The sequence below is a fragment of the Myotis myotis genome, unplaced genomic scaffold, assembly GCF_014108235.1.
Source record: "Myotis myotis isolate mMyoMyo1 unplaced genomic scaffold, mMyoMyo1.p scaffold_m19_p_1, whole genome shotgun sequence".
Lineage (NCBI taxonomy): Eukaryota > Metazoa > Chordata > Mammalia > Chiroptera > Vespertilionidae > Myotis > Myotis myotis.
The window spans coordinates 182,656,095-182,683,875 of NW_023416313.1; the positions used below are offsets into that span (position 1 = coordinate 182,656,095).

Consider the following 27,781-nt stretch of genomic DNA (forward strand, 5'->3'; position numbering starts at 1 on the left):
TTATACTCGTCTCATTTAAGCGTCTCCTCACTGTGACGGGAAATGACTGAAAAATCGGTAATTTAAAGCACCCAAGATTGTTCCACTGTGTGAGCACCAGTGTTCCCATTTTGCAAATAAGTAAACTGAGGCCCAGAGAAATTAACAGACTTTCTCAGGAAGTCTAACAGGTCGTAGCAGTCACGTATCATGACTGGATTAAAGTCTGCTTCTTCCGTTACGCTATAGAAAAAAAGTAGATCAAGTAGTTTGAGAAAAAGAAAATATAAATGATGAATATAAATGAGCAGGAAGTTAGAGAAAGGAAAGGGCTGGTTTACCGTGACTCTGCTCATCAGTCAAGACTGCTTTTCACAGGATGACCACCTACTCTATCCCTATAGCTACTGCCTATTCTATCCCTATAGCTACTGCCTATTCTATCCCTATAGCTACTGCCTATTCTATCCCTATAGCTACTGCCTATTCTATCCCTATAGCTACTGCCTATTCTATCCCTGTAGCTACTGCCTATTCTATCCCTATAGCTACTGCCTATTCTATCCCTATAGCTACTGCCTATTCTATCCCTATAGCTACTGCCTATTCTATCCCTATAGCTACGACCTATTCTGCCCCTTTAGCTACTGCCTATTCTCCCCCTTTAGCTACTGCCTTTTCCACCCCTTTACCTACTACCTATTTTATCCCTATAGCTGCTACCTACTCTATCCCTATAGGTGGTTCAGTTTTACCATATTTTGAAATGTACAATTGCTGTTGTTTTTCAGAAACTAAGGTTTAGTTTATTTTTAAAAAATACAAAAATTAACCTAATCTCCAATACTTCTGCTATAACTTTTTTTTTTAAGTGGGCAGGTGAGACTCCACCTAAACATTATGTAGTTGCAGTAAGGATACAAACATTGCCCTCTGGAGCCCCTTGACCAGTAGGGAGGAAGGTAAGTAAAAGTGCAGCAGATAGAAGTTCGTTTTCTCTCTCTCTCTCTCTCTCTCTCTCTCTCTCTCTCTCTCTCTCTCTCTCTCTCTCTCGCAGTAACACATACATAGGCCAGAAGTGTGACAATATTATGCTCTCTTGACTTTGAAATGTCTAGAAATAGAAGTGCAGGCTACGTTGAGCTCAATAGACCGCACCCTATGCACCCTAGCACTGGTGTTTTCCTAGGTGCCCACAGCTGCATAACTCCAGGAAGCAGTTTAGAAATAGAGACACACACCCCAAGCTGGGTCTCTAGGGACTGTTATGATTAAAGCTGCCCACTGTCAGGGACACAGGTCAGCATTACAAAAACATTGAAACAGTGTCATTTCTTAATTCTTACTATGGTGATCAAAATGATTATTAAGTACATGAGATGGATTTGGGAACAGTTAACTAATGTTTTCTCGTCTTACAACCCTTTAGTCTTTAATAAGAAATAAGCCACCTAAATTAATCATAATGCTTAAATATGTGAGCATGATTATTATTCCAAGCAGTGATGTGTAAGAGGGCCTTGCTAGTTGAGACTATGACCCTCAAGTGCTGAAGAGTTTGAATACTGTGTTCATTAAAGCACTGTAGCGTAGAAGTAACCACACTATGCAGCCAGGTTGTCCAGGCTCTAGGAGACTTCCCCATCAGGAGTGTTACCATAATCAACAAATGCTTAGTATCCACCTACTGCAAAATACTACTTCTAGTGTCATGGAGAACATATAGAAGTTTATGGCTTAGAGTTTGCCCTTCAACAAGTTCTAATTTACCTGGCCTTAGAGACACAGGAAGATGTAGAATACTAGGAACTGTCACCAGGTGCAGGATGTGATACATTGCTTGGTGAGCGGTATAGACAGGGAATGGTATGGATTTTGTCCTCAAAATTGTCATCGGAGACTAACTCCCAACAGAAGAAGAGGAAGAATTTGAACCAAGGCCTGAAGCATAGATAGGTAGCTTGGACTTCCATCTTTTCATCTGTTACACCATCTCAGATTCCAGATAGGGAAACTACCTTCAGTATTGCATTTGGAGTTGTGCAAAAATTTGAAGAACATCCATTTTTCTATTAGAAAAGTAGATTGTTTGCTTTCATCTATCATGACTGAACTTTGTCTGTCTTTAATTCAGAGTCTCTCACTGAATTACTTCTTCAGTGCACAGAACATCATAAAGGGACCTTTGCAGTTGTTTTTAAGTGGCTTTTAGAGATTTAGTTATATACCCAGATATTTTAATTAGTATTGCTCTGAGTAGAGCTACTAATGGAAATCAACTTGGAACAATTAGTGTCTTCAAAGCTTTTGACAAAGTGGGTCTCTTTAAATGGAGGGGTTTTTTTTCTTTGTTTTTTTTTTTTTTTATCAATTAGCTGCCTCATAGTTACTGTGACCTACATGAGTTATATTGCATTTAAACCACACTGTTCAACCAAAAGCTTAGTCAGTAAGAGTTTTTGGGTTAATATAGTATGTATAGATAAATTCTATATATACACACACACACATACAAGTATACACACATGCACATATATATATACATATGTACACACACACACACACACACACACACACACACACACACATACACTAGAAGCCCCATGCACGAAATTCGCGCAAGGGGCTCAGCCCTCACAGCTGCAGCGGCTTGCCTTGGACCTCGCAGTCCTAGCTTCGTCCCGAAGGTTGTCCAGAAGGACATCCGTAAGGTCATTCAACTGTCTGGTCTAATTAGCATATTACGCTTTTATTATTATACACACACACATACGCATACTTATTTTTAAGGAGAAAAGAAAGTTACACAAGTGAAATAGCATTATTTTGGACAGGAAGGAGAATTATGTGTTTTGGGACAGTAGGGTTAGAAAGACCATGTATGGTTTAAAGATTCGAACAATAGCATTTAGCATGAAATCTACTTTTTATCATCCTTACCCAGCCATCAAAATGAAGAAAGACAGTGTCCAGCTGTAGCAGTAGTTTGGTAGCAGGAGAATTAGAAGTAAAGGTACCGGTGCCTGAGGGGTGGGTCATGAATTAGTAATTGCTGTGTGGCGGATGAGCCCCGTCAGAAGAGCTGGAAATGAGGAAGTTGCCTTGCAGAGCGCTATCAATCACTCAGTGACCATAACTTCCAGTAATTAGTGTATTTTATGGGCCTTTGCTTCAGTGGCTCGAAAGCACATATGCTCCAGTCACAGCTAAACTTTGCCGGAGTAATATTCCAGGATGATTTATCCTCCTGCTGCACTGGGATATAACCCTATATTAGGTGAAGATTGTGAACTAAGCTGCAATAAAGTGTAAGTTTAGGTACAGTTTGCCCAGGTTGAGACCTCAATGTATCATGCTTTTCAGCATTCATGGTTAGGCTACAGCAAGCAATCATTTTTAACAGTGAAACAAATAAAGCAATTAAAGGAACAGTGTTAGGATATTGTACTTGTGAATTACTGTTGCCCTCTCCCCATTTAAGTGTCCACTGTAATAAGCCCATTTCTAATTTAAAAAAAAAAAAACACTATTAGAAACATTTATTTGTAATGTTGTCTTTTCTCCGTTATTAGTAGTAATCTTTAGGCGAGAATGAAGGCCTTCTGAATAATGGAAAATTGCTTGAATTATTTCATTGTGCTACTCTGTTTAGGCTCCTTAAGTTAAAATAAATTTTCTTTTTCTCAGTGGACTCTGCTGAGGACGAGTACTTCTTTTTAAAATATTGGCACATGCTAAGACGCAATCCTGATGGGACTTCATATTTAGGCTCATTCTGCACCAAGAAAATGGTGCTTTCGAGCTCCCAGGAGCACTTGGCACTTTTTGCACAGGCGTAATTAGTTATTTGCCGTAGTTCACCCACTGCACTAGAAATCTCTGGGCCTTTGCAGACAGGGTCCTTTGCCATTGCCAAAACATCTGTAGAGCCCAGAGTTCCTAGTAATCTAACAAGCTTTGCCACCAACCTACAGTATGACCTTGGGCAAATTAATTAAGCTTCTGCTGCCTCCATTGGGCCATACTTCTGTTTGTGTTAAAGAAATCTTGAGAGTTTATAGGAAAGTGTTATGTGAAAAGAAGTATACATTGAATAAGGAAAAGGCATGCATAGTTCCACTGTATTCTTTTTAGAGTAAAATGTTTCTGCACCACTTTTAATGATGGCATCCTTGAATTTCCTTAAATAGAAACCAGTGATAAACTGATTTCACCAAGCATGGGTGAAAAGGTATACACAGTTTAATGCTTTCGCTATATTCATTATCGCATCTTTAATTTGCAGTGTATTAAAATATCATACAATAAACAATAATAGTAAAACAAACTAATTGTCTTTAATTAAAGTGAATTAGGTTTTGATTTTAATATATTTGATGCAGTGAGAACTGATAACAGGGAGGGTCCCAAAGGTTATTAGGGCATATTTCTGTTGGGCCTGATGGTGTTAGTAATAACCCTCTTCCTCGCGGTTCTAGACGTGAACAAATATGTCACTTCATCAGTCTCTGTTACTCGCACTTATGCCCCTCTGCAGGGGTTGCAGATTCCACAAGTTACCAGCTAATGGCGTTATACATTAAAAATTGAAGCTTTTCTCACTCCGAGGCCTTTCAAGGCTTTGTTCTTAAGCCCTAGACACTATGGAGTGCAGCTGCAAACTATAGGCAGAAGATTAAATTAATTTGTAACTCCTTTTTTTTTTTTTTTTTTTGGTCCTGCATTACTAAATCCTCTACATTTAATTGAAACCCTACTTCAAGACGCTTTGTGTTTCTGTGTTCTTTGTTGTCAGTTTAACCTCCGAAGCACTTTAATGCGGGTAAATTGCTGTTATATCCTTTGGATTGTTCTTAAACCATTCAGTGAGAGGACAGTGCAATTGATACATGGGAAGAAGAGTAAAATCTTAGGGTAGATTTTGAGGTATTTAATATTTATTATGGTTCTTCACCAGCATAGTTTCAGTTGATTTAAACTCTTTCCCTAGAACTGTGAAAATTGGTCTTGGGATGAAATCTCACTGAGGGAATTTTATGTAATCCAGTAGTTAAGTCTGATTTTTTAAAGTTTCCCTGTGTCTGAATGTTCCAAAGTAGCTGCTGCATTTCTATAAAATGAAGGTTTAACTGCAATGCACAATCTAAATGCAAAATCCTTAGATGGAAATTTAATTGTGTGAAATGTACACAGGGTAATTAAGAACAAATTTCTGAACATTTCAGACTATAAAGTCCTCCTTCAGCTAGATCATCAGCTGTGTTGAAGATGCTTATTTTCAATTTGCAGTTATGCCGAGAAGCATAGAATATGCCTAAATTAAGAATAAAAAATTCAGTGCTCTTCACCATAACTGTAAATTTAAAACTACTCCCACATTGTTGATATTCTAAGTGGGAAATGATCACCAAGAACATATCCTGAATTTCTGAATTTGTGTCCTGCATTTACTTTCAGGCTACAATGTATGTTTTCTCTTTATGACTTCATGGCAATAATTATTCTTATTACTAACAGAAGCCATTTTGTTGCTTTGTAAGTAAATACCTTCATTCTAACTTTTTGTTAACATACAAAGATTTCTATCATGCATTGTTATGTATCTGGCAAATGTTATGATCATACTCACACACATACATTTGTCATTTAAATTGCAAACATACTCAAATGCTACTAACGCAAGAATGCTTCATAAATTACGTTGGACAAATCAAAGATCAATAAGATGACACTAAGGAACAGTCCTAGTTTTACAGTGAAATGTTAGTGGTTTACTGTTATTTAAATATATGGTAAGTGTTTTCAGAGCATTCTTTTTCTGCCTTTTACATTGTAAATCTCCCACAAAGAACAGAGTATTTAGCAGTTTGCTGAATCTTAAGTGTTTGGAATTAAAGTATACTTTTAATTTAACATTAAATAGAATCCACAACCTCCCCTAGGTCTAACTCCACCACCCCAAAAATAAATAAAGCGTTTCCAAATCTTTTGCAATGTGAGCCTGTCCACTCCTGGGAATGAAAAGAATGTGAGAGTCCTTTGAAGAATTGCTGGCCCTTATGTGAGTCCACATTTTTCAATATGCGTGTTTTTTTAAACCGGACTTAAGCTGCCTATATTTAAATGCTCCTTTTGTAAAGATGACAAAGAGAGCAAAGATTTCTATTGGCTTAGCCCTAATCTGTTTGCTTTGTTGTGATTTTTTTTTTCTTTAACTGTTAACCTATTTATAAATCTAAATCTACATACAAAGGTCATTGGTTGGCTGAACTTAAACCATTTTACTCAGTAAATTTAATTAAGAAAATACAGTGCAACTCATAAGCAAATGAGTTTTTCCCTAGTTTTAAACCAAACCACCCTCTTGAGTGCTGATTGCCTTGCCCGACCCCTGGTGATACAGAAACAGGCAAAATTAAAAAGGACATTAAAGCTTCATTAAATCTGAAACACATTTAGTACAGTGACATATCTGCAGGCCATTTCAGAGAAGATTACATACTCTTTTTGTAAGTTTCCTAATTTATAATACCTTGACAATAAAAACCGGGGAAGTGCAAGTAGATTAATAGACCAGTAGGGGTAAGAGATACAGAATGGCCCCTGTCCTCCTGTCTCTGAAATGTCCAGTCATAGCAAATGTGCTCCCTCTTCCCCGTAAGGGCTCCATGTTTATTGTGACTTTTGACAGCCTCATGAAGAGCCTGTTCTTCATGCAGTCATATCTGCTAAGGACCCTTTTCCTTCTTACCTTCTCCTAATTGAACTTGATAAAAAGGGTTGTAGGGCCTGGCTATATATTTTCTTCTATTTTGCCACAAGACAAATAGTGTGGAACCTAAACCCTGCAGCTGCATTAAACCCGGAAGGACAGGGGCATGCATAGAAGGCAGCTCCCTCTCCTGGGGCCTTAAAATGACTGCTTCGGTGCTGTTGCCTGTATGCACTGGTGCAGAATTGGAATCCTGGACCTGTGCTGAGCAGCCCAGTGGTGACACGATGAGAGAGGAAATGGTTGCTGTGATGCTCTGGTCAAGAACAAGGAGCCACTCTCTGTCCTCTGACTCAAAAGAGGTTAGACCTACAAGATGTCTTAAAAGGTCCTCGAGAACTGTCATTGACAAGTAGGACTGAAATTCCATGGATGTCAGGAAAGTGCACACAAAGCAAAGCCAGTCCCAGGAATGACGAGTTCACTAGTTCAAGCACTGCCGCCTGTTCCCAGGCCCACTAGGGCCCAGAGGCTCCCAGCTGACCAGCCTGCACTGAATTGTCTGTATTCTCCTGCATGGTGGTATCTTACAGAGTAAATGAATGTCATCAGCCATCTTTATTGCCTTATACCAGTTGTGATAGAGGGGCCCAGGTAGACCCAAGTCAGCCGTATCATGGTTCTCCATAGAACAGTGGTGACTTGAGAATTTGAGGTTTTGTGTTAAAATGGGAAAAATTTACATTTTTACCATATCCCACTCCTTTAAAAAAAAAAAAAAGTGCCTTTCATTTATTATTGCTTAGTTCTTTGAATTGCAAGAACCAGTGGCCAGTCTGGCACCTGCCAGCTACTTTAAATCTTACATATTGTATGGCGGCACGTTTCTTCTGCTGGTAAGCCAAGTGAGTAGAGTTCTTCCATAGACCCTAATGATTGTGTTCAACATGGACCCAGGTAAATGGCACAGCATCTGGCCCTAGTCGGTTTGGCTCAGTGGATAGAGCATCAGCCTGTGGACTGAAGGGTCCCAGGTTCGATTCCGGTCATGGGCACATGCCCAGATTTGGGGCTCTAGCCCCATTAGGTGGCATGAAAGAGGCAGCCAATCGGTATTCCCTCTCATCATTGATATTTCTCTCTCCCTCTCCCTCTCCCTTCCTCTCTGAAATCAATAAAAATATTTTTTTAAATAGCACAGCATTCGAAGGAAGGCTGGAGATAGAATGTTCTAATGTTTTCCAGTAGTTAGGAAGCTGTCAGCTTTTTAAATGAGAGACCCTCCTCTTGGTAGTTTTCTAACTCCAAATGTAAGAATATGTAAAACTCATAGTCCACAGATGAGTATAATGATAGGTGACAGCTTTTAATGAGCGGTCACTGCCTGTCAGTTCAGTACAGAATGGTTCAAATGCCTACTCCACCCATCACCACCACAGTAGACCATAGTGACTCCTCCTGAATCAATGGGCACACTCTCGTTAGCCTGTAACACTGTCTTTACAAAATAAAGCAAATCAATGGCCTGTATTAGATGGGGGTGGAGTGGGAACAGTGGAGAACTAAGTCCCTCCCCTTCCTAAGTAATAACAGTATAAACATAATAAACACAATCACACAAAAGGAGTTTAGTTAACATTCACTTTCTCTTTCCTTCACCCCATCTTGTGATGATTTTGTTATGTATACTTGAAGGGATTAATGATATCCAGCAAATAAAAACATATTATAACTTTATATCTTGGAAGTCAATGAACTCTGACTATACAAGAAATGAGTACAAGGTAATGAAGTGTATCCGGTATTCCATATCCTATATAATAAAAGGCTAATATGAAAATAGACTGAACCGCAAAACAACCGAACAACCGGTCGCTATGATGTGCGCTGGCCACCAGGGGGCATGCGTGGAACATGGTGGGCATTGGCTGCGGCTGGATGGTGGAACAGGTGAGCAGGGGCGCCAGACCAAGGCAGGGCGCCAGTCGCTGTCATCAGGGTGAGCCTCTGGTGGTTATTGGAAATTCTTTGCTCCCACATTCCACAGTCCCGCACAGCGCTGCTGCAGGCACCGGTCCCATTCGCACCCAGTTCTGGTGCCTGGCACCTGGCGCCAGCCCCGATCGCTCAGCACTGTCAGCAGGTATGAACAGTAGCTGCCAGCCCCGATCACCCCTGAGGGCTTCTCCACCTCCCCCTGCTCCTGAGGGGTGATCGGGGCAGCAGCCGCCACTCGCACCTGCTGACGGCACCAGCCCTGCTCGCATCCGCTGCTGGCGCCACACCACCAGAGGGTGCGAGCGGGGCTGGCACTGTCGGCACGTGGAAGTGGTGGCAGTGGGAGTGGGGCTTCTGGCAGACAGGGCATGAGGGGCTGTGGCAGGAGGGGCCAGGTGGGGGCATGGAGGATGGGCCGAGACCCACCTTTGTGCTCACCGCAGCCTCGCAGCCCACAGTTCCTTTCAAGGTGCACAAATTCGTGCACTGGGACCCTAGTATGTGTGTATCCTATATAATAAAAGCCTAGGTGGCGTTATCACAAGATGGCCACCACAAGAAGGCCCGCAGGGGAGGGCAGTTGGGGGGTCCAGGCCAGCAGGGGAGGGCAGTTGGGGGGACCAGGCCTGCAGGGGAGGGCAGTTGGGGGTCCAGGCTGGCAGGGGAGGGCAGTTGGGGGCGACCAGGCCTGCAGGGGATGGCAGCTGGGGGTGACCAGGCCTGCAGGGGAGGGCAGTTGGGGGGCACCAGGCCTGCAGGGGAGGGCAGTTGGGGGCGACCAGGTCGGCAGGGGAGGGCAGTTGGGATTGGGCCTAAACCGGCAGTTGGACATCCCCCAGATTGGAGAGGGTGCAGGCTGGGCTGAGGGACACCCCCCACACACACGAATTTTGTGCACCGGGCCTCTAGTGTACACACACACACACACACACACACACACATCCAAATGAGTGTTGGCCCTTTCAAAGTAGTCACCTTACATAGCTATATGGTTTGTTTCTATAACAGTATTGTTGCTCAAACTGGTTTTAGAGCTTTGAAAATTAATCTCAGTACCTTTGTGTCTATCCTTAGTAAGGAACAAAGTATTTATTCTTTGAAAATGGAGTTAGGTGCACCCTATGTTCATTGCAGCACTATTTACAATAGCCAAGATTTGGAAGCAGCCCAGGTGCCCATAAGTAGATGAGAGAATAAAAAAAGCTGTGGTACCTTTGCACAATGGAATACTACTTGGTTGTAAATAAAAAGGAAGAAGGAAATCTTACTTTTTGTAACAGCATGGATGGACCTGGAGGGTATTACATTATATGAAATAATCCAGTCAGAAAAAGGCAAGTACCATATGATTTCACTTATATGTGGAATCTAATGAACAAAATAAACTAACAAACAAAATAGAAATAGACTCATAGATACAGAGAACAGACTAACAGCTTTCAGGGGGCCCGAGGAGTTGCGGGGTGGGTGAAAAAGATGAAGAGATTAAGCAAAAAAAAAAAAACCAAACAAACAAAAAAAAAACTCAGACACAGCCCAGCTGGCATGGCTTAGTCTCAGTGATTGAGCGTCGACCTATGAACCAGGAGGTCACAGTTCGATTCCTGGTCAGGGCATATGCCCGGGTTGCAGACTCAATCCCCAGTGTGGGGCATGCAGGAGGCATCCAATCAGTGATTCTCTCTCATCATTGATGCTTCTATCTCTCTCTCCCTCACCTTTCCTCTCTCTAAAATCAATAAAAACATTAAAAAAAATAAAATAAAAACCACACAACTCAGACACAGACTGATCACCAGAGGGAAAGGGAGTTAGGGGGAGATAGAGAGGGTAAAAGGGGGGTAAATGGTGATGGAAGGAGACTTGACTTGGGGTGGTGAACACAAAATATAATATACAAATGATGTGTTATAGAATTGTACACCGGAAACCTATATAAGACCAAAGTGACTGGTCTAGAAACACACAGCAGTAATTATAATTGGACTTAAAATTATACCCCTCAGCTTTTTGATCATCCAGTTTTGTTAGATGCAATTCTAATAAAATGAGGTAAGTGTTCTCCTGTTATTTGAAAAGATTCTAAACATGATTCCAAAAAGAGGAGTTTAAAAATGTTTAGTGGTGTCAGTGTCTTTGAAATAAATGTACAATTTATCAAGATCTAAAAAAGCAGTGTACACTGGAAAGAACACTGGATTAAGTTGCAGGTTTGGGGGTCAGTTTCTTGGCTTCTGATAAACTGTGTTCAGACTTCTTCAATGGGACTCTGGGGTTCTAATCTGTAAAATGGATTGATACTTTCTTAGATCCATTCCAGCTTCCAAGTTCCCTGATGTAGCGATTCTACTTAGTAGTTACAAATACATATAAAGGATTTTAGGCCTGAGGATGGGCCACATTATGCAAAATGTTGCCACTATTTTTTTAAAATAAGTTATGATATGTTTGGTAAATTTTATCTTGTTACTTTATATCAATCCTATTACTACCAGTCCAGCCATTTTGTTTTTACAGGTGAGGATCCAAAGACCAAAATTAAGTGACTGGTCTAGAAACACAGAGCAGTTTACAAATCAAGCAAAATTGTGGCGGCTCTAAGGATTCACTCTCATAGTGTTAGACTTAGACCTGTAGTTTCCACTTCAGTCTCAATTGGCCATTTTCCCACTAGAAGTAGCTCTTTTCTTCTAACTATGGATAGAAAATGGATGAAAAATCTAACAAATAAAATAATGGCAAAATTTTCTATTTCATATTTAATTTACCATTTCCCACAACCCTTCCTCTCTGTATACTTGCAATTAAAACTCTAAGCGCTGTGGGTAGGAACAATTAGGTGTTTCCCTTTTACAAGAAGAAAAACCAACAGTTTCCTTTTATAGTTTTGCATCTCTGCTTAGAAGAAACTGTCACACACACATAAATATGAATAATGCCCATATAGCTGAGAATATTCCTAAGATACACCACATAAGGATAATTTTATGCCATTAAATATGCTCATTAAAATAAACACTTTGCAAAAAAATAAAAATAAACACTTTGCTAACTTGGTAAACTATTACTCTGCATCCAGTTTTTATTTACATGCTGATTATTTTTTAACTTTATTTTTGTTGTTGATGCTATTACAGATGTCCCCATTTCCCCTCCATTACCTAGTCCCTGCTCCCCCTTCTACCTGTCCCAGCCTCCCCCCCACCCCCTCCCCATTCCTTCTGGCCATCTTCACACTGTTGTCTGTGTCTATGGGTTATGCATATATGTTGTATGTTGTTTGGCTAATCTGTTCACCTTCTTTCACCCAGTAAGGATAATGTTTTGTTGTTAAAATTTGGATATTTTATTAGGGATGTAACATTGTCCATTGAAAATGTTCGTTCTAAATATAACTCTTAATGTAATTACAGTAATAATTTAGTTCGTGCTTTTGTGGTTTTGAGCTTTTTATATTTGCTAGATGCAATTCTAAAATTTAACACTTGTCTGTCTTAAGGAGATCTGCCCTGCATGCAAATCTATAACCAGACAAATATTATTTCCTTTCCCAGCTTGCTCTTGGGAGGTTTCCATATCCTCAGGTAAGATTGTTCATTACTGCCGTTTGCCACTGTGACATTCATTCCTATGTATGAAGGTGCGGGGAGCAATTGTGAACATTGGAGCCACATACAAATAAATCTGTCCTGTTAAATTGAAAAGTGATATCTTAAAGGAGTCATTTAGAAGTCTCTATTGATTTTTGATTTTTTTTAAACTCCAGATTTTTTCTCTTTGTTAAAGGTTGAAAGCCATCATCGTGCTCTTCCTTTGTGTGATATTGGTGATGTTTTCCCTTATCCTAACCCAGTATCACATGCTTATATTGAGGTTGGGGAGAGGCACAGCCTTTTCTTGAGCTTTTGGATTCATTACATTTATTTGAATTAAAGGATTGAGATGAAAGGTAAAAATACCTAAATCGGTCCTCATTTTTGATAAGCAAATAGGCGGGCCCCCAATTTTATGTGGGTATGATTTTGAACATATTTTTAAATATTTTGTCCTTTCCTATTCACATTTCTAAGAAAACAAACTATCCATTATATTAACATTGCTGGTGATAACCTTTAAATTTCTTTAAGATTTTTATTAAAGATGAGTGCTAGCACTTAAAATCTAAAGCTATTTTGTGGTTTGAAAATGATTCCCCAGTGTATGTGGAGAAATAAGTGAAATGTCTAGAGGGATGAAAAATGAATGGTTTGACTGTTTTCCTCTGGTTGCTGCTCACTGTTTTTCTGGCATCTTGGTCTGTACAGGCCAAAGTGCCTGGAGGCATGTCTGATTTAAAGGTGGTGTTGGTCTCTGCTCTTTAAGCATCTATTAACTTGCTATTATTATGCAAATAAGTGTTGTATTACACATACTAATTTATGCATGGTTAGATTATGCAGATGCATCACAAACATGGTTATTGAATAATAGGATGGGATTCATTCTCTCTACCATCTTTTTAAGTGGTTTTAAGCAAATTCTCCTGGTACCCATGTAGACATTTAAAGACCCTTCACTTGCTGAAATGTCTGTTTTGTATTCTTTTTCTTTTACAGTTAAAGCCATTAGAGAAGTCGAAGAGAAGCTGTTAGGTTCAAGAATGTTAGTCTCACTTTTCACATTTATAGGCTTCTTTGTTTAAACATAATCTTTTCCTTAAAGAGAAAGTCTGAAATGTCACGATTGTTGGCATGCGTGTCGCATTTGGTGAGATTGTAGTGTATAGAGCCGGCTGCTTAGCTCTAGGTAGCCCATCAAATTAAAATCACATTTTCAGGATTTATAGCTCATTAGAATATTTATCTCGGTAAGCTTCTTATTGTGTCACTAATTTTTAAACAATTCGCTGTTTGGCCCATTTGTGAAGTCCCCTAAAATTTTGTACTAAATCAAGACAAGAGGTCATATACACTATCTCAGACAAGTCGTAGTAGAAAACTTGTAAGTAATCTAATAAAAATGCCAAAGATTGAGACTGTAGCTCTACTCTTGAGATACCAAATGTCTCAGGTAATTAATCGGTGAGACTGGGTGATAGTCTAAGAACGGGTTGCCATTGCATGTGACCAATGAAGCATTTGAAAGCTCTGGTCAGAGTTGGGAGGAGGCTGTATCCCCTTGCAATACTGTTTTCCTGAATGTCTAAGTAAGTATATGTTTACTTGATCAGTCAAGTGGAAGTTGGAAAATTCTGATGTGCTGAACTCCTTAGTTAGCAATAACCTTTATGCCAGAGTGGGGGGAGGGGGCAGAGGGAGGGGGACTATGCTCCTTGAATCACAGTAGAATATTGCCACCAAATTGGGACTTTTGCTTCAAATAATAGAAGCAGCTTTGATACCATCAGGCCTATTTCCCAGATTTTTCAACAGAAGTTTGTGTGCTTCATTGCTAGAATCAATACTGACTTTTGATAGAGTTGGTATTTATTTTACAGGCTTTATGCTATAGACTGAAGGTGGAGAAAGAGTACTTGATAAATTCCTTTTGTGCCCCCTCTCTTTTGCCCTCAAAGCACTTGAAGAAAAGTGTTTGTTTTTATAGTGTCACAGAGACTGGATTATTAAATAATACCTTCTCTTTGGCCCATAGTACCTCATTGGAACCCCCACCCACTCTGAGATAGCCTCCCCTCATATATTGGGCAAGCAGAATGGCTGGTTTCTCACTATGGAACTGCAGGTGGTTTGGTGCCATTGGATCCCAAATGGAGTAGTCTCAGGATTGGAGGGGATCTTAGACATCATTGAGTCAAACCTCTCTACAATATCTGAAAAGCAAACATCCACACTGTGCTTGAATACCCCCAGAGATAGGAAACTCACTTCTTTCCAAAGCAGCCATAGAGTCAAAGCAGCGTTCTATTTATCGAGCTGGGGACTGCCTCCCATTTGTTACCCCTTTCTTATCTGATTAAAGGAAGTCTGCAGATCAAATGAGAAGGATATAAAACCACTCAGAAAAGTACAAAGGGCCACCCCACTGGCCTTGATGTTGGGCTGTAACACAAACTTCCGATTGTCAATCTGAAGGTTGCAAAAGGATGTGCTCAGCCACGCGCCAGCCGCAACTGGCGCCCAGCATCCAGTGAGCAGAGGTGAAAGTGGGGAGGAGAGGCTACTTCAGACTCTTCCTTCCCCCAGCCCAGCGTCAGTGCTGCTGACAGCGTCATTAGCAGCGCCTCTTCCTGCTGGTGACGGTGACACCGGCGACACCGACACCGTGTATGCCCAGTGGGGACTCAGCCAAGGGAGGGGTGCTGGGAAGATATCTAGGAGAGTCCGTGGGACCAACATAAAGGTTAAAGGACTGGATTTTTGCTGAAATAATCATTTTTTATGAAGTTCATTGTTTTGTGGGTTGGGTTTTTATTTGGTATTTGAAAATACTATCCATTTTCGTTTCCTTTAGGTCTTAAAGTTGCATAGCCTCATTGGCATACAGTGCAGGATGCTATAGAAAAAAAGTATAGAAAAAAGGGCAAAGAACCACTAAAAATGCAGTCTTATTACTGTAGCTTATACTAGGAATGGCGATGTCTTAGGTTCATCTTCTAGCACTTTTCCACATGGAGTCCACCCTGCAGGGACCGTTACTCCCTGACTCCAGGAGAGCAGACAGGCTCAGAAAGGCAGCACCCATTGCCTCAGTGATGAATGGGTACAGCTGGGTTTAGGGTTTGCAGGCAACAGACCGAAGGACTGGCTCTGTGTACTCTGAACTTGGTTGGCTATTTGTACCACTGCTCTTCGCCCTCAGCCCCACCAAGCCTTTCACTTCTCTTGGTTTGTCTCCTCTGCCCTAGAGAGGCCTCTTGTGTAGATGAAAAGTTCTGAACATGGGAGGGGTGTGCCATTGTAGGCGATGACAAGACCATTCCCCAGAGCCCTTGTGCTTTCTTACCATGTGTTTAGCAGAGTGACAGGAGGACCAGAGGGCCCCAGAGCTCTAACTGACCCCAGTACCGTTCGGTTCTGGGTGCCTGGGAAGCTTATTCTGCAATAGGACAATGAAAAATTGTGTTTTAAGCATCCTGCAAGCAGAGAGTATCTCAATTTCTTGAACAATTTAGCTTTAATAGTAATCTGGTAAGATGTGCAGGTCTGGACAAGGACTGGAGCTGTGTGTAGTTAATCATGTAGATCTGAATTCAGTTGACTTAAAAAACATGATGGTGGGCAATGGTTTGTTTAATGACACCATAATTTAGGAGAAATAAAAAAGATTGCATGCTAAAAATCATCATCCCTCATTCAAACTTTACAGTAGTTCCCTGCATTAGGATGATAGTCAATCCATTAAGGAGACTTCTCAGGGGATGCGCCAGCTCTGGCATTTGGAAATTTGGTAAGCAAGATGCCACAGGAAAGTAAGATAATACAGATACAAATGTATTTAAAGTACTTTTGCATGTATAAAAATGTTCTTCTTCTTTTGGCGATATTTCCTGATCTTGGTTAATAAATTACATCAAAATGACCTGAAGTTAAAAAAAGGAAAAAAAAAAAATCTGAGCAAATAGTGCCCCTGGTATTGTAAAGCTTTGAATGTTTTCACACCCCATTAATTTATTACTTCTCTTTCTTCATCTTTAAATTTTTTTTTTTCAAAAATTCCGACTCCCCGCTGCTGCAGTGATTTTCATCTTGTTGTTAATTTTCCCTGCTCCATATGGAGCTCCAGACATTTCACCTGCAGGCTGTACTAGATTTTGCTGTAGTGATCATACTTCCGGAGGCCAAACTGTCATTTAGGGTTCCTGGTGCATCTGTCTGCGCCAGGCTTTTCACTGGCATGGGAGAGTGTGAATAACAAATTGGATGCACCTGAGATTCAGATGATTAGTGTGTTTTGTGAATCTCCACGACTTGTAAGCAGATAGCTCTGGGGGGGTGATGGGAGGGCTAAGCAGCAACTGTGGGTGAATCTGTAGTCACACCTTACATTTGGGGCTTTGCAAAGGAAGTGCAAACATCCTAGGCAGTCTGGGTGCAGAGAGAGTAACAAATATTTCATCCTGCCTTGTCATTGATTAGAAAAGAGCCTTTAATTTCATTTCACCCCATGTTGTGATTAATTTGCATTCTTTGTCAGAAGTTAATGGAGTTTTTTATGGTTCACTCTGAAATCCTTGAAGACATCAGACTTGATCTGATGTTTATACAACCGCCAGCGGAATTTTTTCGTTTGATTGATGGCAAGCTTGATGTTATTCCAAACGGCTTTTTAAGCTGTTTTTAAGAATTATTTGAATAAAATGCAAGCAAGATATTGTTGTAAGACCAAGATTATCTGTTAAAAATCTGTTTCAAATAAAGAAGATGATAAGTAGTAAAAGGAATCGAAAACATAAGAGAGTGAGTAGTGAAGTTATTTGTTAAAAATACATAAGAATGGCATTCAAATAGATTGTTGCAATATAGAGAGGTCACTTTTGTTGAAAAAACATACCACCATCTGGGCAAGTAGGATAATTAAAACTAAGGTAAAAGGTGAGTCTACATCTTTAGGATTAAAAGCCTTTACTACCAGTTGGCTAATTCTCATTTATTCTGCCAGCTTTTGCCACCAATGTACGAAATAGAGACCTGCTGTTCTTTAACTCAAGGAGACAGGGTCTGTCAGGCCTGTTAGCTGAACAAAATGATGACATATTGCTCGTCTCAATAAAGAGGCATTCTTAAATCCCAATACAAGTTAAACATAAGTGGATAATAGAGGATTTTAAGTGAATGACTGGCCTTTTTCACAAGATAGTTCAGAAATGAAAATATCCTGTGGTTAAAAGCAAAATACCCCCGTTGTTCATGAGTAAGAGAAATGTGTTCGCCCCTTATACATTATATATCAAATACAAGGGAAGCTATAGGTGGCGTTTGCTCAGAACCCCCTGCTACTAACCAAGGAGGTATGTATTGCAAATGCTTTTTGATTACTGATACCATTTGTTTGATCTGGGGGCTTTGCCTTGCTGCAGCAGATTCTTGCTTTGCTGTGATTGCTGCTAGTGAGACTTACTCATAGGTCAACAAGCTACTTATCTGAGCACTTTCATTTAAAACAGATTAATTTATTTGCTGTATCTGAAAGTTTGCTAAATAATTGGGTGGTTTTAATTGAAGTTACTGCCTTCTGATCCTTGTATTAACATGATCTAAGGTCCTTTTTATTATATGCAATCCATATTATTGACCACATTTGCCCTGTTTTCATTTAAATGTAAGCAGCTTGTCAAAGAGAAAATATTTTGTTTAACTTGGCTTGGAAACCTGCTATTTTAATGTTTTTTCTTTCAATTGACACACTGTCTTTTAAGCATTCATTTATTTTGTAGTAATAAATTGTGCTGTGGATAGGGTATTTTTTACTCATAATAGAGTAAAAAAGCATATGTTATGAAAACTATTTTAAAATATTAAACACTTTACAAAAGCTAATGTTAAAATACTAGAATTTTTACGCCAAATTTTATTCATCTTTTAAAAGCCTTTGACTATATTGTTACTAATCCTAATTTTGATAATTTAACATTGTTTTATAGTCAATGTTAAATTTAAACCATAGATATCACTATCTTATTTATCTATTAATGCAGATCTATTAAGTATCCAGTTTTAGGTGTCAGGTCTTCAATTAAAAAAAACTAAAAATAAAAAACAGCAATGGGTAATACACCAAACTTCACATGCTCATCTCTAGTTGATAAGAGTCCAAAAAGAGCAATATGCAGGCAATTTTTTTCTAAACAGATTTCTAGCCTACATGTTTTAATTCATTGTTTATGTTTGTCCTTACTATTTAGGATATAAACACTTAAAATATACTGATATTTTACGCCATAAAGTCAGAGTTTATGTTCCATAATATGCAGAGGTGAAATTTCAGTGATATGAAGATGTTCACTTATACACATTTGCTTCTTCCCAGGAACCTTTTAATTGTCATGTCAAATGCTCCCAGTGTATATCTCATACTTATCAAGAGGTCTCATAATTTTATTTGCTTAGTCTATGCCAAATATAAGAGGTAGGTTCCTAGTATGTCTTTAAGATAAAGAGAAATGGAAGATAAATCATCTGCAAAGTGTGGGTAGCTTAGAAATGTGTAAATTTCCACGAAAGATGTTACCTATTAATACCCCAGTTGAGGTAGTAGTTAACCAACTAGGTTAGTGATTCCTGTGTTTTTTCTTTTCTTTTTTTTTAATATGTCTTTATTGATTTTCTTAGAAAGAGAGGGAGAAAGAGAGAGAGATGGAAACATCAATCAGCTGCTTCATGCACGCCCCCTACTGAGAATCGAGCTTGAAAACCAGGCATGTGCCCTGATGGGAAATCCAACTGTGACCTCCTCCTGGTGCATGAGTCAATGCTCAATCCACTGAGCCACCCTAGCTGGGCTGTCTTTTTTCTTTTCTTTTTTAAGCAATTACCTCGGGGTCTGATTTTATTGCACCTTCTAAACTATCATATGAGGTACATCTCAGTTTAATTCAACATATATTTGTCATTGAGCGTCGACTCTACCTGACGCTGTATGCTACACACTGGGCATACAGAAATGAAACAGATGTAGTCCCTGCTCTCAGAGTCTGATCCAGTGCAGGGGGGAGGGGCGGGGGGTCTGCTTTGGACTCAAGAGGAAGAGGTCAGCTCACTTCAGGAGGCCATGAGAATTTCACAGAACAGGTGATGCTTGAGCTGGGGCTCTTAGGCTGGAAGGATGGGCAGGCACTTTCCAGACATTTTAATCAAAAGGAGAATCACCTGGTAGAAGACAGGTCTAAAGCAGCATGCTGTACTTGTTGTCCTTCTAGTCCAGGGGTGGGCAAACTTTTTGACTCCAGGGCCACAATGGGTTCTTAAACTGGACCGGAGGGCCGGAACAAAAGCATGGATGGAGTGTTTGTGTGAACTAATATAAATTCAAAGTAAACATCATTACATAAAAGGGTACGGTCTTTTTTTTTTTAGTTTTATTCATTTCAAATGGCCAGATCCGGCCCGCGGGCCGTAGTTTGCCCACGGCTGTTCTAGTACTTCAACTCAGTAGGGTACTGCTACTACCATTACCTTCATTTCCCTAAGAGTTTAGGAATTTCTGTAGGTAACTTTTATAGCAACACTAGGAGGGAAGTCAGAAAGGGAAGGGAAAAACAATAAAGGAGAGAGGTGGTATGTCAGGATGGAGATGACATGTGTAGCAGAGACCAGATAATGAAATTGGGTTTGAGAATGTCAGGAATCCTTCTGAGGTGACTGGGAGCCAGTCTGAGGTTGGAAATCATTGCATTTTGAGATCTCTGCCCCTAAGCACATTCCTCTAAGGGGTTCCCTGCCATCCTTTATGAATTTGACTAGGCACATTATAGCATATTCTCTACACTTGCTAGGGGTGGGGGAGGGTTGGAATTGCCATGACCACATACGCTAACACCTAAGAGAGCACTTTGAAAAATATAAGGTGGTAAACAAGAGCAAGGTAATATTAGTATTATTTATATTAGCAGAAAGTACTTTAGGGATTTACCTATGTAATTCTGAAAATATATGACCATGTCTCACACCAGGTAAGACTAAAATGAATTACTTTTCTGATCCCATAGAGCCTTCCTTTACAGCCTTTCTTTTTTGAGTTACAATTTATCATTCATATTCACAATCATAGCATATAGAATTATATACAAAGTCCAGTCATTTTCAGTTCAGTAGCTGGGAACCATGATTCTTTTACAATTTTTAAATAACCAGTTTAGCCCAGAAATAGAATTGAGGTTTGAAGTAATACACTTGGTGCCCGGTTGGCTTTCAGGTTGCGATTCTGTCATCTTGTCTTTCTCTTAGGTTCTGTGGTCTGGGAGGCCTTCTATTTTTCCCCCTTTGGGTTTTTTTTTTTTTTTTTTTTTGTTTTTGTATTTTTTTTTTTTTTTTGGTACTGTCTGCTACTTTTTAGGATGTGAAGAGATCTTACAGTGATCTAGTCCAACTCCTTTATTTTATAGAGGAAGAAATGGGGGTCCATCACCATTAAATTGCTCAGTCATGATTACCAGATAGTCAGCAACAGGGTCAGACTGTCCTCCTACTCAAGAGGGATGGTGGGGGACAAAGTGAGATAAGGCACCCAGAGGCTTTGAGCCCAAATGGCCATCCTTATTTTATCCACCCATCCACTCAAGCACTGCCTCCAACTGGTGTGTCTGCAGAGATGTAAATTGCTGTCCCAGGATGCTCCATGCCTGCCAGGTAATTGCTGATGGATATGGATCCCTGGGGGGAAAGTGGTCTTCAACAGCGGGTAGCAGCAGCAGCAACAGACAAAGACATCAACTTTTATTGTACTCCAGTGTCTTACTTATCGCCATTCAGTATAGAAAACGTGGGTAGATTTGGGGCTAGGAGCTCATTGGCATCCAAGTTAAAAAGGGGGCAGACCTGGCCAAGCTTTGTTTGAGCACAGATTACTTTTTAGATGTTTAACCGTTCTGGATTAATGCCTGGGGGGTTGGGGAATTCTTCCTCAACTAAAATGTTAATGATGCTAAGAACCCAACCCTCTTTAGTGCCAATAAAACAGACGAGCTAAGTTCATTGAAAAATCAATGAGTTGCCTAAAAGGAGCAAAGAGCTGATTCGATTTAGGACTAGAGATGGCCCAGGACACACCAGGTAGAAAGAGCGTTCCAGGGACCGCTAGAAGCTAGAAAAGGAGGCGGTTGTCTGTTTATGCACAGAGCCAAGGTGTCATCGCCAAGGGATTGTGGGAAGCTGAGGCATCCAGTTAGAACCAAGTGTGGACTCTGTTACGCTGTATACACTCTCAGGGTCTATGGATGGTGACTGCCATCAAGAGAAGGAAAGAAAGGCTGAGGAATAAAAGTCTTATGAGGAAAGGAGCTCTGAGGAGGAAAGAAAGACCAAAGGGGAGTGGGGAGAAGGGGTAATGAGGGTTGTCTTGTTTTCTGTTCAGAAACAGGTTGCAGAGAGCACCATTCTGGGCATGAGGAGGCCTTGACCGTAGTCCTAGTTCTAGTTTGATAAAATACAGTAAAACAAGAGAAAGTTCCAGCCAAAGGCCTCAGTCCAGCCCCTGCTCTTTGGACAGGCCTATACCTCCTTGGTAGCCAGGCAGCTGGAAGCACTCAATGGTTCAAGGCAGAGGGGACCAGGGGGCAGCAGGTGACACACAATAAGTCATAAATTAAATTATTGTCAGTATATGAGTTCCACCCAATCACACACACAGCTAACGAAAGTTCTATTTCTGGTTTTTCTTGTTAGTTGTGTGACCTTACTTCTTTTCAGAGCTCAGTTTCCTCGTCTGGAAATTGATGGCAGTGTCCTAGGTCAGTGACCTGCAGAATGATGGAAAGACAGGACAGAGTAGGTGGGAATCCACTCCCCGACGCAAAAGCACATACAGACACAAGAGCATTCTGCTTTTATCTGTTAATTTTTAGAATATCTCTAAGTAATATCTTGTAGGAACTAAGAGTTATTTGGTAAACAGAGTCTGAAAAGTGCAAGACTGGATGCTTCTTTCATATCTTGTATGAGCAGTTTCTTCTCTTTTCTACACCTTCAGCAGCCTTTCTCATCACCATCTCCCCAGGACTCTCTGGGAGTTTACTGAAACCCGATTTCTCTATATCAAGATAAGAGAGGTACAAACTAAAACTCTGAAACAGAAATCAAACTTTATTCAGTTTATTCTAGATTCATGACTTCTTTAAATCTATTTTGAATTTCATTACAGTCAAGCCAGTAAGACACATGTTAATTAACATGGTTATATTCTTTTCTTCCTAATCCCACATGAACCACGTATTGACTATAATTGCAGCTTATCTCAAAATCTCATCAGGCCAAACAATGTTGTCAAAGACTAGTTTTTTTAAAAAAAAATGCTCAGAAACATCACCTTTTGGGGAAGCTGTCTTAGAAATCTGCAAACCAGCAAATTGTATTTTATCCAAATATTGAATGGCATTTAGAGGAGAGTACAAGCCCTGTGCTTATATCTTAGTTCTTCCACTAAGTTTCAGGAACTTTATTTATTTGGTCCAGCCATTGTATCTTAGCCATCTTCTAGGTCCTAGAGTCTAGTACAGTGCCTGGCATAGAATGAGTACTTGATAAGCAAGTATGCATCAGCAAATTAATGATTTAGTCTAACTTTACCTTTTACATGTTAGCATATTTTAGATTCAGGAGGAACTAAGAATCAACATATATCCTTAGACTTTAAATTAGTAATTTTGTCCCTTTTTCTTCCATGTTCATATTCTCACTCCTTCCTGCCAGCATTAATACTTGGAGGATAAAATCTTCTAAGGAGATGTGATAGCTGCCTTCAGATATTTGAGGGTTCTCATATAAGGAAAGACATGGATTTATACTGTCAGGAGGGTAGGCTGAACAAGAGGTAGGATGGACAGTCAGAAGACTTAAGCCATCACTTTGACCTATTCAAACAGAAGCCTGGTAATCAGGGGTATTAATGAGAAGGGACTCAAGAATCAGACAGGCGTGGGAAGCCAGTGAGAGTGTATGATTCTGCATCAGTGTTGCCCGAACAAAAGGCTGAGACAGTTCTGTCTGTTGCAGGGGAGAGGCAACAGGTGGAAACTTCACCAGACTTGTCTAGATCCTATAATTGGTTTAATCAATCACTCATTTTGATTCTCAGATACTCTGTCAGTATGAAGCACATAAGAAATAAAAGAGTACAGGAAAGAAGTAATTCTTTTTCAGTCCAAGATTTATGTACACGTCTGTTTCTCTCAGTTAAGCCAGCTATGTGATATGGCTATCAAAAAGGTGAATGCACTTGTATATTCCACAACTTTCTACCAAATAGCATACAGTGTCCAGAACAAGGTGATCTAAGCCAGTCAGTCCGAGGTGTGCTCTGGAGTGGATGTCGTACTTTGTGGCATCATATGCAGAGGAAGGTGAGCGAATGCTGGAGAACGTGAAATCGTGCCTGGTGCTTCCAGGCAGCTAGACCATAGAGTGGAAAACCCAACTTGGAGAAGCCTCAGCTACAAGGGGAATGTATTGAATCACATGATCAGAAAGCCGTGTATTGCTGGCTTTGGGTAGGACTTGATCCAACAAGTCACCTTTGGCTCTATTCTTAGTAGGCTTTTACCTTCACAGACCAAGAGTGGCTGTTGGGATTCCAGGGCAACTTGCTCCCTGGTTTAGTAGGGAAGAGCTTGTCTCTTTTCCCCACATGCAACCAGAGGTCTTAGGCTTCAGTTTGATTGGGCCCATTTAACTCCCTGCACCTAGGGCAGTGGTTCTCAACCTTGGCTGCACATTAGAATCACCTGGGAATCTTTTTAAAATCCTGATTTCTGGGCCTCATCCTCCGGAAATTCTGTTTCTTTGTTACTATGTTGTGGCCCCACCCCATAACAAAGAAACAGAATTTCCGGAGGATGAGGCCCAGAAATCAGGATTTTAAAAAGATTCCCAGGTGATTCTAATGTGCAGCCAAGGTTGAGAACCACTGACCTACTAGGGCAGTGATCGGCAAACTGCGGCTCGCGAGCCACATGTGGCTCTTTGGCCCCTTGGGTGTGGCTCTTCCTAAGCCTTAGGAGTACCCTAATTACGTTAATAACAATGTACCTACCTATATAGTTTAAGTTTAAAAAATTTGGCTCTCAAAAGAAATTTCTTTCGTTGTACTGTTGATATTTGGCTCTGTTGACTAATGAGTTTGCCGACCACTGTACTAGGGGATTGTGATGGTTCTGACTAGTTAAGCCTGAACCACCTGTCTCCCCCGTAAGGCGGGGGGGAGGAGAGGAGGGTGAAGTCATCCTCCCATAAAGCACATAGGGACTACTTGGGGCAGGGGAATGTTGTTAGTGTCATTGCTAATAAAAGGGGAGAGAATAGAGGGCAATCAAACATAGCAATGATTATAAGAAGCAAATAAGATGTTCATTCAAGAAAGAAAACATTGTAGAGACATGACAACTATCTTCAAATATGTGAAGAGTTGTCAGAGACTTAATCACTGCAACTCCCGACCATATTTGGACTCAAAATAAGAAAGAACTTTCTAACAATTTAAGCTACCCTAGATGGAATCATTGGAATCCCACCGTTGGATGTCTTCTAGCCAAAGGCAGTATGCCGGTCTCTCAGGAATGTTACAAAGCGAATTTCTTTATGGAGGAAGGAATTGGACTACATGATTTCTAACATTGTTCTAGATTCTATGGCCTGTGGAGGATTTAAGCTAATAGGGATGCACTAAGTGTTAACTCCAGAAAAACCCTTTCAGACAGACTCATTTTTTAAAAAAAACAATTTTTGCTATAGCACATTTATTTGACTATGAAGAGTGGAATGGTCAACAAGCCTTTCTCCGAGAAAACACCTCCCCTGCTCTCACCCTCATACACACACATAACTGGTAAACTAGATTTGAAATAAGACCACCTTTTTTTTGGAACTAAAAAAAGAAAAAAGTTTGATAGAGGAGATGTCTAAAATCTTCTTTGAATGGAAAGTGTTTAATGGATTACTTGTACCATTAGAGACAATGTTAATTTTGTAATTCACAATGATCATTTTGAATGGTGGTTCTATGCTGCTGCTTTTCTCACAAAATTTGGGTTCTAAATATTTAAACTTACATTTGCCCAGAGGATGGGTTCCTGTGGCTCCTGTACACCTGTGTAAAATAGGACATGAGCTACGTCAGTGTTAAATACACAAGGGATAAAAGGAGGAGACTGGCAGTCAGATCCCTTTCCTGCTTCCTGACTGCAGGCCCAGCGAATGAATCATGCTCCGGACCTTGGTGCTCCCGTGCTATGTTTCCTGTGAAAATGGGTTGTCCTTGAACGCGGGAAGCCGCAGAGCCAAGTGATCTAATTTACGGTCCTGTCTGAGTGCTGCCCTCAGATAGGCATCTTAGAGCCTTTCTCTCCCACCCAGCCATGTGTTAAGTTCAGGGCTACCTCATTTTAGCTTTTCAAACCTGGTCACTCCTGAGTGCAGCACCCCAGCTGGAGTTTGAGGGTGGGGAGAGAGAAGGCGCCCGAGTGGATCTTAGGATGTGGGAATCACAGTGACTTTCTTATGCCCTACCTAGTGAGTAGCTCTCTATTAAATCTTCTTATGACTTATTTATATTTTGAGTCTTTTTTGTTTACTTAAATGTTTTATGACTTCGTTTTTTGTTTTGTACTATAAAAATACACTAATAGTCTCACAGACATGATAAGAATTTGAACAATGTAAGAGGCTGGACCAAGGAGATAGGTTGGCACTAGTGAATTATATATACTTGTTCATTTTGTATTATTAGAAATAAAATATAGTATTCATTTGTTTTGTCTCATAATCAGTATCCAAAAATGCCAACATTTTCATTTGTAGTTAACCAGAGTAAAGTTAGTTCTATCCCTTTTTCCAACAGTCCTTTGTCGGGGAACTCTTTACATTATTGGTACAAAGCAGTGTATACTCAGTTTACAGTCATGTGGAAGTGATTTTTTTCCCCCTCTTTTTGAGATTTGGGCTTTTTTTTTTCTTGGCAAGTTATAGTGGATTAGAGATGGTGCATTCCTAAGTTTTAGTACCTCGTGCAGTGCCAGGTAAAATGAGGTTGAATCTGATACCAGTTCTCCCTCAAGTCGGAAAGAAGTCCTGGCACCTGAATGGGAGGCTCTGCCTTTGAGGAGTCTTTGGGCGCCTCTATCTCCTCCCTTCACTGTGTAGCCAGGAGCCCTGGGCCCAGTGAAGAGAGGGAGCTTCGGAGGCCACGGACCTGACTGGAATCCGAGGTCTTTCTAACTCCAGAGTGCATGCGTTTTCCCCCCAGTAGGCAGCCTCCGATCAGCAGTTTCAGGCCAGGTTCTCTCTGTGACTCTGGGTACTGCTCTCCTCCGAGCCTCAGTTTCCCTGACAGCAAAATGAGCAGACCAAACTAGATTATCTCTGAGGCCTCTTCCATTTCAAATATTCTTTAGGTCATTCTTCCCATTTAGAATATGAAAGACTCAGTTTACCTTAATCCCTATTTATATTTAGCTGAATGCAACTGACTTGAAAGGAGACTCTTTGCAATGTAGCCACAGTTCTTGAAATTTGAAGTTTAAAAAAGAGTAAAGCAGAGTTCAACCTGAAAGCTGGAATGTGATGTCAGTGGCATAACATAAAAATGATATTCTTTAAAAATTCCAACCATGTGATTTAATTTTATATTTCTTTTTTTCTATTTAAGAGAAAAATAACACAAGCTTGGAAAGCAGTAAATATGTAAAGAGAGAATTTGTCAACTGATATTGGAAGATCTGACCTAGGTCACACATAAATCTCTCAGACAACAGCTGCAGGGCAAGCCATAATTTCAGAGAGTAAAAGAGAAAATGAAAGCTATAGCTGGTGTCTTCTTTAAGTTACACAGGTGGACTCATTTTAGTTTTCTGATTGTGCTTCTGAATATAATGTCAAATGGCTGGTAGTCACGTCAGTGTTACCTGTCTGTAAAAAGTACATCTGCAGACATGTGAGCATAATGTGAGACTTCCAGCGTTGCTTTTTATCCCCAGAGTCAAAGCCCCACAGGCAAATTTTTGCATTGGAAATCTTTCCAGGCTCATTTTCCAAAGTCTTAAGTCATGTTATGGGAACCTTTCTAATTGCTACTTATATGGTCCTTACAAAGAAATACATGATAAATGTTACTGCAGTGACATCCTGATACCTAACTGATACTTTGCCTGGCTGTTATGAAGTCATTCTTCCCTTTTTAACCACAAAACGGCCTATCTTACATCACAGTGAGGCATAACTAATTCTTGTTAGTATAACTTGAAATCTTGGATCTAAGGGCTGGCAAAAGAGAAAAGCTATGCCCGGAAGAGGGAAGAGGTTCATCTAATTAGTGTATCAAAGTGCTACTAGTTTTAGAAACTGATTAGCAAAAGGTAAGACTGGAGCAATTACTGTTCTGTTCATTGTCCCAAAGTTAGACATAGAAAACTCAACACAAGCAAAATGTATAAGCAAGAAGGGAGACTTG

General features: G+C 40.3%; 1 protein-coding gene across 14 annotated transcripts in view; it reads left to right on the plus strand.

The window, feature by feature from the left end:
• Positions 1–27,781, plus strand: part of MAP2K5 (mitogen-activated protein kinase kinase 5) — a 266,429-nt gene that overhangs the window by 170,078 nt on the left and 68,570 nt on the right. For 7 of the 14 annotated variants that reach the window (XR_004966995.1, XM_036305713.1, XM_036305692.1 and 4 more), the window contains one exon: positions 12,244–12,273. The exons of 5 other annotated variants lie outside the window; for them this stretch is intronic. Coding sequence is in view for 7 of the 9 variants with exons in the window: in XM_036305713.1 (XP_036161606.1) it covers positions 12,244–12,273 (30 nt within the window). In the remaining 2 variants the exon portion in view is untranslated. Of the gene's footprint in view, positions 1–851; positions 942–12,243; positions 12,274–13,284; positions 13,331–27,781 lie in introns of those variants that run through there. 2 more of the 14 variants (XR_004966997.1, XM_036305734.1) reach the window with 2 other exon arrangements.